This window comes from Vulpes vulpes, chromosome 5 (genome assembly GCF_048418805.1).
Source record: "Vulpes vulpes isolate BD-2025 chromosome 5, VulVul3, whole genome shotgun sequence".
NCBI classification, from domain to species: Eukaryota; Metazoa; Chordata; class Mammalia; order Carnivora; family Canidae; genus Vulpes; species Vulpes vulpes.
In genome coordinates, this window is record NC_132784.1 from 117,750,019 (window position 1) to 117,762,516 (window position 12,498).

Genomic DNA, 12,498 nt, shown 5'->3' on the forward strand with positions numbered 1-12,498 from the left:
GCTCACTGAACAAAAAATATCTCCAATCGGTAACCTCTCATATTTATTTATTTTTTTAAAGTTTTTTTTTAATTTATTTTTTATTTTATTTTTTTTTATTTATGATAGTCACACAGAGAGAGAGAGAGAGAGAGAGAGGGGCAGAGACACAGGCAGAGGGAGAAGCAGGCTCCATGCACCGGGAGCCCGACGTGGGATTTGATCCCCGGTCCCCAGGATCACGCCCTGGGTCAAAGGCAGGCGCCAAACCGCTGCGCCACCCAGGGGTCCCAACCTCTCATATTTAGTTTGATACCCTGGATAATTTCTCTGGGATCTTTGAGCATCCTGAGGAGGAAAAGGTTATTTATAGAAATATTAATATCTTGAGAGGCCTAGGCTACTCTGCTGGGAAGTTGCTACTCCTTCCCCAAAATGTTAACTTGAGAACAGAAAATGATTGCCTAAAAAAGAAAGAAATACGCATGTAGCCTGACTCAAAGTGTCGTGGAGGTAGGAGAGGAAGAGAGAACATCTTAGGAGTTCCGTATCCCGGTGCAGATCTTTAGTGGATCTAAGGTGAAAACCTTTTACAGCAGTGAAGGAAAAGTTACAGGGTATTCTGGTCAGAGTCAACATCCCTCCACACTGAAACTGTTATCACCCAGATGGTAGAAACCATGACGATGACATGATGGCATTAGATGATGCTCCCCAGGATTCTGAGAGAGACACAAGAAAGGGGGCCAGTTAAGCTTTTTCAGCCTGGTGGGGGAGGTTTATTGATCCATCAAGATGTGGGGATAAACTATTTACTGGAAGGCTTACGATATTGGGGCATAGAAGACATTTGGGAACTTACCACTTGCTACACTTATTCAAATGGATCACATTCCTTGGTTCCCATGTATAGATGTACTGCCTTGTGGGGCTGCACAGAGAAATGTACATTTTTGTTTTTAAAAGCTCCCTGGGTAATACTATTTCTTTAATAAAGTTATGGTAAGTATTGAAGTATTTAATCTCGGATGCTTAGTACAAAAATTAGAAAGTTGGTTGAGTATGTGGCCATTCTGGAAGTACTCTGGCGCTATGTTAAGAGATAAAATAAATGCTTACCCTAAGACCCAGTAATGCTACTCTTAGGTTATATACATACCAACCCCCCTCCGTTGGTTATACATACTAACGGTGCTCTTTTACCAATCTCAGAGGGATGTGTACAGAGACGCATCATGTTTGATGTGGTGGAGACCTGGAGGTAGTCTGGGTGTCCCTCCAGGACAGAGGAGTCCTACATCCTTTAATCCCATCATTTAGCAAATGTTACTGAGTCCCCACACACCACGCTCTGGGCTGAGTGGTAAAAATGCAAAGGAAACTCAGGAGGTACCTGACTTGGAGGGACAGACAGTCAAGTTCAGGGGAAAGACAAGACAGATGGCGGAGATCACAGCCGGTTATATGCAGAGCAGGGCTGCTTGAAGTGTGGCGTCCTCTCAAGGGTGGAGACTGGAGGGAAACCTGAGAAAAATTTTTGTTTAAAAACTAAGTTTTAGGATGAAATAAAAGCTCAAATGTTAAGTGTCTTCATTAGGCGCGTAATGATGTAAAGAAGATAAAGTCTTGATTTATCTTCTCAGGAAATAGAACAAAAGGAAACTGTACTGGCATTATAGAAAAAATGAAATGGTTTTTCGGTGTGGTTTATTTTTGTATGCATTTGCATAATAGTACATTATCTTTATTTCAGATACGCTGGCCCAGTACAGCACTAAAAATAGAAGAATGCATAATGAAAGGAAAAGATGCAGTAAGTATTACTCATTGTAAATTAAACACATTGCCAATTATATTCCTGGTCAGTCACGAGGGACTGACGCTTTAACCTTTTATTTGCTCCTAAAAGGCATATATGCGATTCCCTCAGGAAGAAAAAAAAATGTATGTACACATATCCATGCATACACATGCATTCTATAGAGATCATAATTTGTAAGTTAATTTCAATGTGAAGTCAGAGTAAAGGGAGCTGAGGTGTCTAGGTTTTGGTTTTTGGTTTATTATGTATTTGTCAACTCAGATTTATGAATTTCTTATCCTAATGCTTATCTCCTACATATTGGGAGAAAAAAACAATTTCAGGTGCATTTTTAATTCAAGGGAAAGTTAAGTACATTCTTTGTGAGATTTCATCTTGCCTTGATTAGTAAATTAGAACCAAATGAAACAAAAGGAGAGAAAAACAAAAAGAAAGGAGAAGGCAAAGGCAGTGCTTGATCTCCCCCGTGATGATTTTAGGGTCTCTCTTGCTGGAACAATCAGTGTTCCTTGTCTCCCTAACTCCCTGTGGTGTGTGAGGTTGCGCAGAAGCAGCGTCCTGACCCAGTGCCTTGTCTGCATGCACGAAGGGACTTTCAGGTGCTGGGAGTACCTGACATGATACACGTCTTGGAGAAAGGGGTGCATACCTCTTTTTGAAAGTCAACTTATCGGGATCCCTGGGTGGCGCAGCGGTTTAGCGCCTGCCTTTGGCCCAGAGCGCGATCCTGGAGACCCAGGATTGAATCCCACATCAGGCTCCCGGTGCATGGAGCCTGCTTCTCCCTCTGCCTGTGTCTCTGCCTCTCTCTCTCTCTGTGACTATCATAAATAAATAAAAAATTAAAAAAAAAAAAGAAAGTCAACTTATCTTTTTTCCCCCTTTATTTAGTGAGAGAAAAAAACAAACATACCATGTAAGACTAACACACACTATACCAACTCCAGAGTCTCTGTAGCAACTGGGTCACCCAGCCCAGGAGTGAGCCAAGACATTCCTGCTGTCTTAGTCCACAGCATAATGCTGACTAATTGAACACACTCTTAGGCTCTGTCAGTCTGAGCCCGACCGAGCCCAAATGTAGCCTCATTGGCTCATTCAAGGTTTCATGAGATGAAAAGCAGGTACTTACAGTGATAGGAGAAGAGAATATTTTCCCCATGCCTGAATGAATTCTGGTCACCCTCAGAATAAAATGCTACGTGAATGGGAAATAGAAGAAAGTATATCTACATGCTCTGGATAATCAGGTTAGTAGTACATTCCTCATTCTGAACAGGGAATGCTATAATCGGAATCACTTCTAGTAAAATGGTTGGTTCTGGTGGCTTTTTCATCCCACTGTTCTATGAAATGTTTTATAAGGACAGATTATGACTTTTAAAATACCACTACTGGTATTTTACTGACCACTACATGCATTGATATCAAAGTAGTATTTAGCATTAGAAGAGCTTAGTATTTTGTAATTTATTTTAAATGAAACAATACCTAATTTACCAGGAAGGTGTGTGCTAGAATTAATTTGGACAAGTTGGTTTGAGCTAGTTAAAACTCTTCTCATTCAGCATATTGATCATAAAATTCACCTGGTGATTTATGTAGTAAAATTTATTAAACATATTATATATATATTTACTACTGTGTTTAATTAAGCAGGGAATACAAAGATGTGTAAAATAAATATTCTAGTTGAATCCCAATGTAGGCAAACTAGAGCTCCTCAGCCAAATGGGGCCTGCCATCTACTTTTGTAAGTAAAGTTTCATTGGAAGCCAGCCGCACATATTCATTTTGTGTATTGTCTATGAGTGTTTTCATGCCATATTTACAGAGGTAAGTTGTTGAAACAGAGACCAGTTGGCCATTTGAACTAAATATATTACTCCCTGGTCCTTCATAAAAAAATTTTTGCTGATTCCTGCACAGCCGTCTTATAGTCATGGGTGTAAAATGTTATTTCTCTTGGTTAACTTCCCATGTATTTATTTGAAAATCCTCTATGAAAGTGCTTTGTGTGAATTTATGAGTTTGAAGATATGACTTATTTTACCAAACATCAAAACTCTGTAGAGCCTTAAAGTCTGCCCATGTTTCTTTAAGGGTAGTGAAGCCTTCTCTAATTATTGGTTCTCTGACTTTGTGCTGATTCATTTGTTTATATGTACTTAAAAAAAATAACAGCATTGGGAATAACTTAATTAGTGGAATGTATTGCCATGCACATCTTTATGTTTGAATAAGTTTCTGCATAGTACTTTTTTTTACTCCTCACTTATGTACTAGAATACCTGAAAAATGATACAATCCTGTTATGAATGTAATTCATGCAGTGAGGCTAAGGTGTGCATCGGTTATCCCAGTCTGTGCTTCCAATGTTTCTTGCCCTCTACATCCACCCTTCTTGCCTCCTCTAGCCTCAAAGGAGACTTGAACATGAGATTTGTAGGATTAGGGAAAACAGAAATCAAAAAGGCCTAAACAATTTTTTTTTACAATAACCTGTTTCTTTTTTTCTTTTTGCTTTAGAGTGAATGTGCAAATTTTGTCCGGGTTTTGCATCACTATAATAGGACACACCTTCTGACCTGTGGTACTGGAGCTTTTGATCCACTTTGTGCCTTCATCAGGGTTGGATACCATTTGGAAGTAAGATAATATCATTCATAGCAATAAAAGTCATGCTTAAAAGAACTTTTTTTTTTTTTTTAAAGAAAGGTGGTGGCATTTTCTTTGGTGAAAAAGAAACGCATTTGTGGTACACTGATGAAGCTTTCCTAAGTCAGAGAAATGATCTCTCTGGACCTTTAAAATCCCTCTCAGCTATAAAATTGATAAATCAATTAATTCTTTATGTATTCCTTCACTGAACAACTTCATTTACTTAATTGTGCACTTAAAAATATTTCTTCATATCAAACTGTGTTCTCTATTGTGTCTGTGCATAAATTTTATTAATGGAACCACCAAGCTAGAATGTATATATATAAATATATATAAATAATTTATATAAGCACAATTACTATATATAGTATTTTACAAAGGAAATGCAAAGACTTGTTGATTTTGTAATTACTCTTTTTTTTTAATAAGTGAAATAAGGGAGGTGGAGTTGGGAGTTGAGGGGTGAGGTGGATTACAAACTGACTGAAGCTAAATATTAGTGGGTGAGAGCTGTACGCCTCAGACCCCACTACAGGTGATCAGCATAAAGAAAACAAATCTCAAAAAAAAAAAAAGAAAAGAAAGGAGGAAAAAGAAGAGAGAAAAGAAAAAAGAAGAAAAGATCTCAGCTGAATTCTATCACACGTATAACCTTGACTAACAAACAGGTTGAATATCCAATAACCTGTTGAATGAACTCTCAATTCTCATGTATCTTGGGCACATTTTCAAGTATCTTATATCACATTTTCGCTGTAAAATACATTTAAAAAATAACTTCTCATGTCAGGATCTGCTACCCTTTTTTAGGTCAGAAGGCGGAATCCTCCATGAAGATGAGATACAGATAAAACAGACATCTAGATATTCTGTAGTGAAACAGCTACGGTCTCTTGATTCTTATACTCTACTGATGAAAGGGCAGCAGTGACCCTAAAATGTTTTCAGCTGCGGCATATAGAAAATAACATTCACTTCACTCGTGCAAAATCATTCCTGGTATCCTTCATACTAGTTAACACTCAGGTGCACATACAATCAGTCATATCCAAAGTACTTAGTTCAGCTGCCTCTTGAGAGCCCCCTGATTGAGGGACTTCAGCTGTGAAGTGTCCTTATAGGCAGGATTTTTGATTAGCGTATTTTAAATGTTAACTAACCACCTCTACTTGTAGATTAAAGCTAAGGAGTGTACACAAACACATCGAGTGTACTCACTGAATTCTTTTAAAGAAACAATACGGCTTATCTAATGGAAGAACCTTAAAGAGAGCCATGCAAAGCCAATCAACCCAGTGAAAGGATATTTACATGCATGCAAAGTATTCAGACATGTACACCTACATATGAAGCCAAAATATATACATTTTGTGGTGCCAGTCTGTTGGCAGTAAATAGATCTGAAAATGCCTTGATTTCATTTTTATTTCTCAGGGATATTTTCCCTGGATATAGAATTTTGGATTCACAAGCTTTTTTTTTTTTTTTCATTCAGCAGTTCAAAGATACTTTATTGTCTTCTAAATCGCTTTCTGAATGTATATTCAGGTTTCATACATATTGATATTACCATGTTTGTAATTGCTTTATCTCTCAGAATTTTCTCCTCCTGTTTGTTGTCAACAGTTTTTCCTATTATGTGCCTATTTGTGTCGTGGCAGTGGTGGGAGATAGATATTTACATTTCTTGAAATACTGAGATTTTTGGATACAGAATCTTATGTTTTGCATTGAATTTGGCAAATTTTGGGCTGTTATGATTTCAGATAATGTTATTGTTTCATGCCCTCCTCTCCTTCAGGGATGTATTGTATTGCACACAACCGCATGCATGTGCTCATATATGTGTATTGCATTGTGCCACAAATCACCTATATTTTGCTCATTTTTATTCAGTCTTTGTTTTCTCTGATTTGCATATTGGATAAATTCTATTGATTTATTTTCAAGTTTACTAATCCTTTCTTCTGGCCATCTCCAGTATGTTGTTAAGCACACCCCATCAATGGTCAATACATATAACATACTTTTCAGTTCCAAAACTTTTATTTTGTTTATATTTCATTTCTTTAATGAGCATTTCCCCGTATTTTTATTCATCATGACTATATTTTTCTTTAAGCCCTTGAACACATTTTTAACAGCTGTTTTAAAAATCCCTGTGTGCAAAAAAAAAAAAAAAAAATCCCTTTGTGCTAATTTTAACATCTGGGTCAACTTAAGGTAAGTTTGCATTGATTGTTTTTCTCTCTTGACTCTGGGTCATATTTTCTTGTTTCTTTGCATGTCTAGTAATTTTTATTGTGTATCAGACATTACGGATCATATGTTTTCAAGACCATAGACTTGATTATATTTTAAAGAGAATTGATTTTTATTCTAGCAGGCAGCTTACTTGTCTAGACTCAAACTCAAAAATCTCTTGTGATGGGTGGCAGCCAAAAATTCTTTCAACTTTCCAGACGGTGTTTTTTATGCTCTGCTTGCACATGCAGTCAGGTGTCAGCCAAGGATTTGGGAAGGAATGTATACATGCATTTCAGGGTGCCTCCCTGAGTTACTGGGTATCTCCTCTTGCATTTCAGCTGTCCTGGTGCTTTTAAGTCTCTCTTCTATGACTTTCCACACTAGTAAGTCTATAGCTTTCTGCTTGAGTTCTAGCCATTCCTCACCATGTGGATTAGGGGATTTCCTGGATTGGAAAACTCTCTAGTCTTTGCTCTTAAGTGACCTCCATTTTTAAAAAATAATTCTTTAAGACATTACTAGTTTATCATCATTATCTGTGTGAGAGTCCAAACAAGCTGATTGTCATTAGCAGAGGTGGAACTATGTGTAATTCATCTTCACAGACATGATATTGAATATTTTTATCATGTAATTATCAAAGTATCAGTATGATTGAAAACACATTTTGGAAAAAATTCTACACAGGATGTAAGAGCATCTCATGGACATATAGGATAATAAGAATAACGAGATATTTATTCTCAAAAGTCCATTTGGAGGCTTGATAACATTTTATATGAGAGAATGAGAAGTTACACATTATTACAGGCAAGGAAAATGCTTTAAAAAACACAGAGGCAAGCACATATGGGATAGGTTCACAGACATTCGTGGAGTTGGTTAGAGAATGTCAGGAGATAAAACTGGGGCAAACTGGCAGAGGATTTTAATGCTAGACAGTGGTATTTTGTAGTTACTTCTAAAGAGAGCATGGAGACCATGAAGGAGTTTGAGCAGACTGAAAGACATGACACTGGTAATATTTAGGATTGATTCAAGCAGAGAGAGATGAAAGGCAGGGAGAAATTAAAGAAGGCTATTACAGGAGTCTGCAAGATCATGAGGATATTTAACAGTGTTGTCACAATGGCAAAGGAAAGGAAGTGTGGAGCTGATGTGAGAAGCTGCTCAGCAGGAGAGATTATGTAACATTTTATTGGATGTTGCTGATTAAAGGGAATTAAGAAAACAATTCCAATTTTATTTCTTGACAGTTGAGAAGAATAACAAAAAGAAGCCAAGGAGGCAGAGTAGGTTTTTTGTGAAAACATGAAAAAATTCTCAATATGTCTCAGCTGTACCTTTTTCATTTCTATGTATAGTTACTTGAAAAATTGAACTGCATGCTAGAGGAGGACGTTATCAGAATAAGTTGAATTATTGAACCGTAGGTAATTAATTGTCCCTGAACAAGTCTCTTCTCTCTTTCTCCTTCTCCCCACGCCTCCATCCACCCCTCCATCTTATCCCTTCTCTCTCTCCTTCTCCCTTTATCCAAGGGATACTTAGAAAATTCCATTATTTAAGTGGCGGGGCCTGATCTAGGGAGTATCAGTGTAAAGAGCAACTGAGCAGACAAAGGGGTATAACACAAATCAGGTTAGCATAAAATTTATAATCATTTGAAATAGGAAAAAAATATATTTGAAAATGATAGACAACATCAGTGCTACAGAGGGCAGTTTTGCTAAAGAAGTGAGTAATTAGAATGTAAGGGGTTAAGAACTGACTGACTAGTGACCAAATAAAGACAGTGATATTACCTATTTAATCCAGAAATAGAATTGTTAAGGATAAAAAATATAAGGGAAGGATATACAAAGTGTAAGGGTGTTCAAAAAAGGTTTTTCTTAGGATAGCAGATAGGGAAGAATCAGTTATCCAGCACAGGATATGGCCACTTCTTGCAGATCGGGAGAGCAGGGTGGGAAGTAAGTTTGCTGAGGGGGCTATGGGATATTTAATGAAGAGATCTCATCAACAGTTGGGTATAAAGGGCTATTTTTCAGGAGAAAGACTTGAAGTAGAAATGCAGATTTGAGTGAGAGAGAGAGAGAGAGAGAGAGAGAGAGTGTGTGTGTGTGTGTGTGTTTGAAAACTGAGATCTTTAGGCATGATATCATTGTCTAGGAAGAGACTTTGAGTAAAAAGTGAAAGTAGTTAAATATGGAGCCCAGAAACACCAACACTGAAAGGCTCTTCTCTCTCTGTCTCTCAAATAAATAAATAAAATAAATCTTTTAAAAAAGCGGAGGAGTTGGGTGGCCTAAGCCCCTTGATTAAGCCTCTGACTCTTGATTTCAGCTCAGGTCATAATCTCAGGGCTGTGAGACTGAGCCCCGCATCAGGCTCCATGCTCAGCGTAGTATCTGCTTGAGATTCTCTCCCACTGCCCGTCCTCCCATCTGCTCACGTGTGCTCGCGTGCTCACTCTCTCTCTAAAACAAATTTTAAAAATCTTAAAAAAAAAATGACTGATGGAGAAAGAACAACCAACAAAGAAGATTAAAAAGAAGTGACAAGGAAGTTTAGAAGAGAAATCAGAGTGAGATAGCATAGAAATAAAGGAGTGATTAACCAAGTCATTAACCTTCTAACCAAGGTTAGAAGTTTTGAGGAATCAAAGTGCCATGGGACCTTCCTAGAAAGTCTTTGGAGGCTTCATGTGAGGAGTTTCAGTGAAATGTGGCTGTAAACTGTGGTCTTCTGGTATTAAAGATTAAAGCCAACTTTTTCTTGAATCTCTTTTCTCTCTTTCACATTGCATTATTTTCCATTTTTTTATGGAAGTATAATAAAAATACAAGAAGTATACAGCATATGAATGAACAGCCAGATCATTTTCACAAATGGAATACCCTTTCTAACAAGTACCCAGATCACATCCTTTATTTTTATTTTTTGGTTTTATTTTCATTTTTTCTTATCATAGGGCATAAACACTTGGGGTGTTTTTTCTCATATGCCCCTTCTCGTATAGTCTTCATTTTAAAAATTGCTTTCTCTTTTTGTTTTAAAATCCTTCCTGAGTTCTATCATCTCTTTTTTTAGTTTTTCTAATTTTGATTTATGCTTTACATGTATTTCTTCTATTATTTTCTTAATTTCTTCTAAATTCAACTGAAACACTAAATTATGGTTACTTCTTATCTATTTTGTGGCATGTTTTTCCGACAAACCTTCACTGCCTGTGGTAAATGTTATTCTCTTCTGTTTCCTTTTTTCTTTTAAGAACATTGTACTGGATTTAGCTGAGATTTTTCTCTGTTGCTCACTTTTATATAAAATTGTTTCCTAAACTTTTAGAAGAGAAGTGTGGATATGTCTAGTACCTTCATATTCCAGAACTCACCATTCTTTTTTTTTTTTCTTTGAAGAGAATTATGTATACACTTCTCATGGCTATCATCTCTTCATTAGGATATTGCTTTTTCTCTGACCTTCTTTCTCTTTTTCTTGGAAAAAATGGTATTCTAATTTCAGACATTTCTTCTGGAAGGGAGATAGGGTGACGAATTTTGAAGTTTCAAAGAGCTTCATCCTTCCCATAGACCTCTTGAAATCATCCACAGGTCAAATTAGCAAAAGTTCCTCCCAGGTTCAGCTCATGCTCTAAAGGGATACTCTACTCTCAGCGAGCACTTAGACATTTGAGAGTCCTTCCTTTCTCAGTTTTATCAAAACCTGGTTGCTTCTCTCTGTTTCTTCCTGCAAGATATTAATACCTGTGTGGTTTATAGCTCATGGCATTTCATCCACACCTGCTCATACTTGGGGTCTCACGGAGATGTCTCAACAGCCAGTTTTGCTGGAAGTATATAGTCAGTCAACTTTAGGTTTTGCATTCCCAGTTGTCCATTTGTTTTTCCTGGGAGAATTTATAGAGAGTAAACGTATGCCTCTGCTGATAGTCTTGCAGAAGTTTACAGTACCTTTTTTTAAAAATAAGGTTTCTTTATTTCAGAGAACGAGAGAGAGCAAAGAGCATGAGCGGAAGGGGCAGAGGCAGAGAGACTCTCAAGCAGACTCCGTACAGAGCACAGAGCCCAACATGGGGTTTGGCCTTAGGACCCTGAGATCATGAGATGAGCCAAGACCAAGAGTTGGACACTTAACCAACTGCACCATCCAGGCTCCCCTCACCGTGCCTTTTAAATAGTAAAATGCTATATGAGTACAGAATACTATAGAAAATACGACAGAGTTGTGTCTAACCCTAATTTTACTCACCTTCCAAAGAAAACAGAAATTATGTGTTGAATGTAGAGGTTCAGATAAAAAGAAACCCAGAGGTTCAGGTATAAAACATGTATTTCTAGAAAAGGCAAAGGCCTTGAGCTCCCACAAAAGTTAAATCGCTTTTGTTACTGAATAGCGTCTTTCTCTTAGAACACGATGACTTAGCACAGTAATATTAGCATATTACTATTTGTATTAGTTTTCTATGATGCCAAAAAAATTATCAAAAATTCGGCAGCTTAAAACAACATTCATTTATTACCTCATATTTTCTGTGGAGCAGGAGGCCAGGTACTAACTGCTTAGCTGGCTCGATTGCTCGAGATGTCTGCAGGACTGCAAATACCTTTGTGGAGTGCAGCCTCATATTCTGAGTTCCTGTGGTCGTTGACAGAATTCAGTTCCTTGCTGAACTGCAGGACTCAAGTCCCCATGTTCTTGACGTCCGTCACCCAGGGGCTAATCCCAGCTCACAGGCCACCTGCTTCCCCTTGCCACATGGCCCTGTCACAGCAGGGCAGCAGACTTCCCAAGGCCGGCAGGAGGGTGCTTCGGTCCAGTTTACCAAGACGGGTGATACCATAGAACCTCGTCATGAGAATTACTGTACCGTCTGTAACTGTCCAAAGGGAGAGAGCACTTTGACTGATGGAGAAAGAAAAACCAACAAAGAAGAGCACTTGCCACCACGCCTGTACTCCCACCAGGACTAGGTATTGCCCGGGACTTTTCGGCGGGGGCTGGGGGTCTTGGTGCCGTTGACACTAGGCCTACCGTGTCTTACACGTGAAAGCTTGTACTAGCACAGGTGTTTTAGGACACTGTTGCTTGGGGAGGCAAAGCAAAGGCATAGAGTAAAAGGGGAGAAATGAAGTAATTTGTTTCCAAACTTTGTTGGTGGCTCTCCTCTTAAAAGAAGCCACCTGGGCAGCCCGGGTGGCTCAGCACTTTAGCACCATCTTCAGCCCAGGGTGTGATTCTGGAGACCCGGGATCGAGTCCCACGTCGGGCTCCCTGCGGAGCCTGCTTCTCCCTCTGCCTGTGTCTCTGCCTCTCTATGTCTCCCATGCATAAATAAATAAAAATCTTAAGAAGAAGAAGAAGAAGAAGAAGAAGAAGAAGCATTCTTCCTTGCAAGAACCATAAACATTAAGGGGTGAATGTGTGGGCCATCTCCAAAATTTTTCTGCCAAACATGGGAAAATATGATTATCTTTGTCGGCATAAGCACTTGAATATAGATTGCTGTCATGTTTCATTAATGTAGGGTATTTTCTCAGCGTATTTTTATTTAAGCCTATTTATATCAGTTTTTAAGTATGCAGACTGACAGCCATACAACTATGCTTGGCACCAAATATAATCGATAATGCATTTTTAAAAGATTTTCAGTATACAGTCTTGACACATTTCCTCTAACGCAGCTCAGCTATATAAGTTGGGATATTATCAGCTTCAAAATCATGAGAGTTATACATATCCCTCAATCCAGTATAAATCTCTTT

The 12,498-nt window shown here is 38.1% G+C and overlaps 1 protein-coding gene across 2 annotated transcripts in view; it reads left to right on the forward strand.

Moving 5' to 3' along the window:
* The window catches only part of SEMA3E (semaphorin 3E), a 243,235-nt gene that overhangs the window by 151,846 nt on the left and 78,891 nt on the right, over positions 1–12,498 (forward strand). For both annotated transcript variants that reach the window (XM_072759799.1, XM_025987750.2), the window contains exons 3-4: positions 1,733–1,792; positions 4,331–4,450. In XM_072759799.1, coding sequence (XP_072615900.1) covers positions 1,733–1,792; positions 4,331–4,450 — 180 coding nt within the window. The remainder of the gene's footprint in view (positions 1–1,732; positions 1,793–4,330; positions 4,451–12,498) is intronic.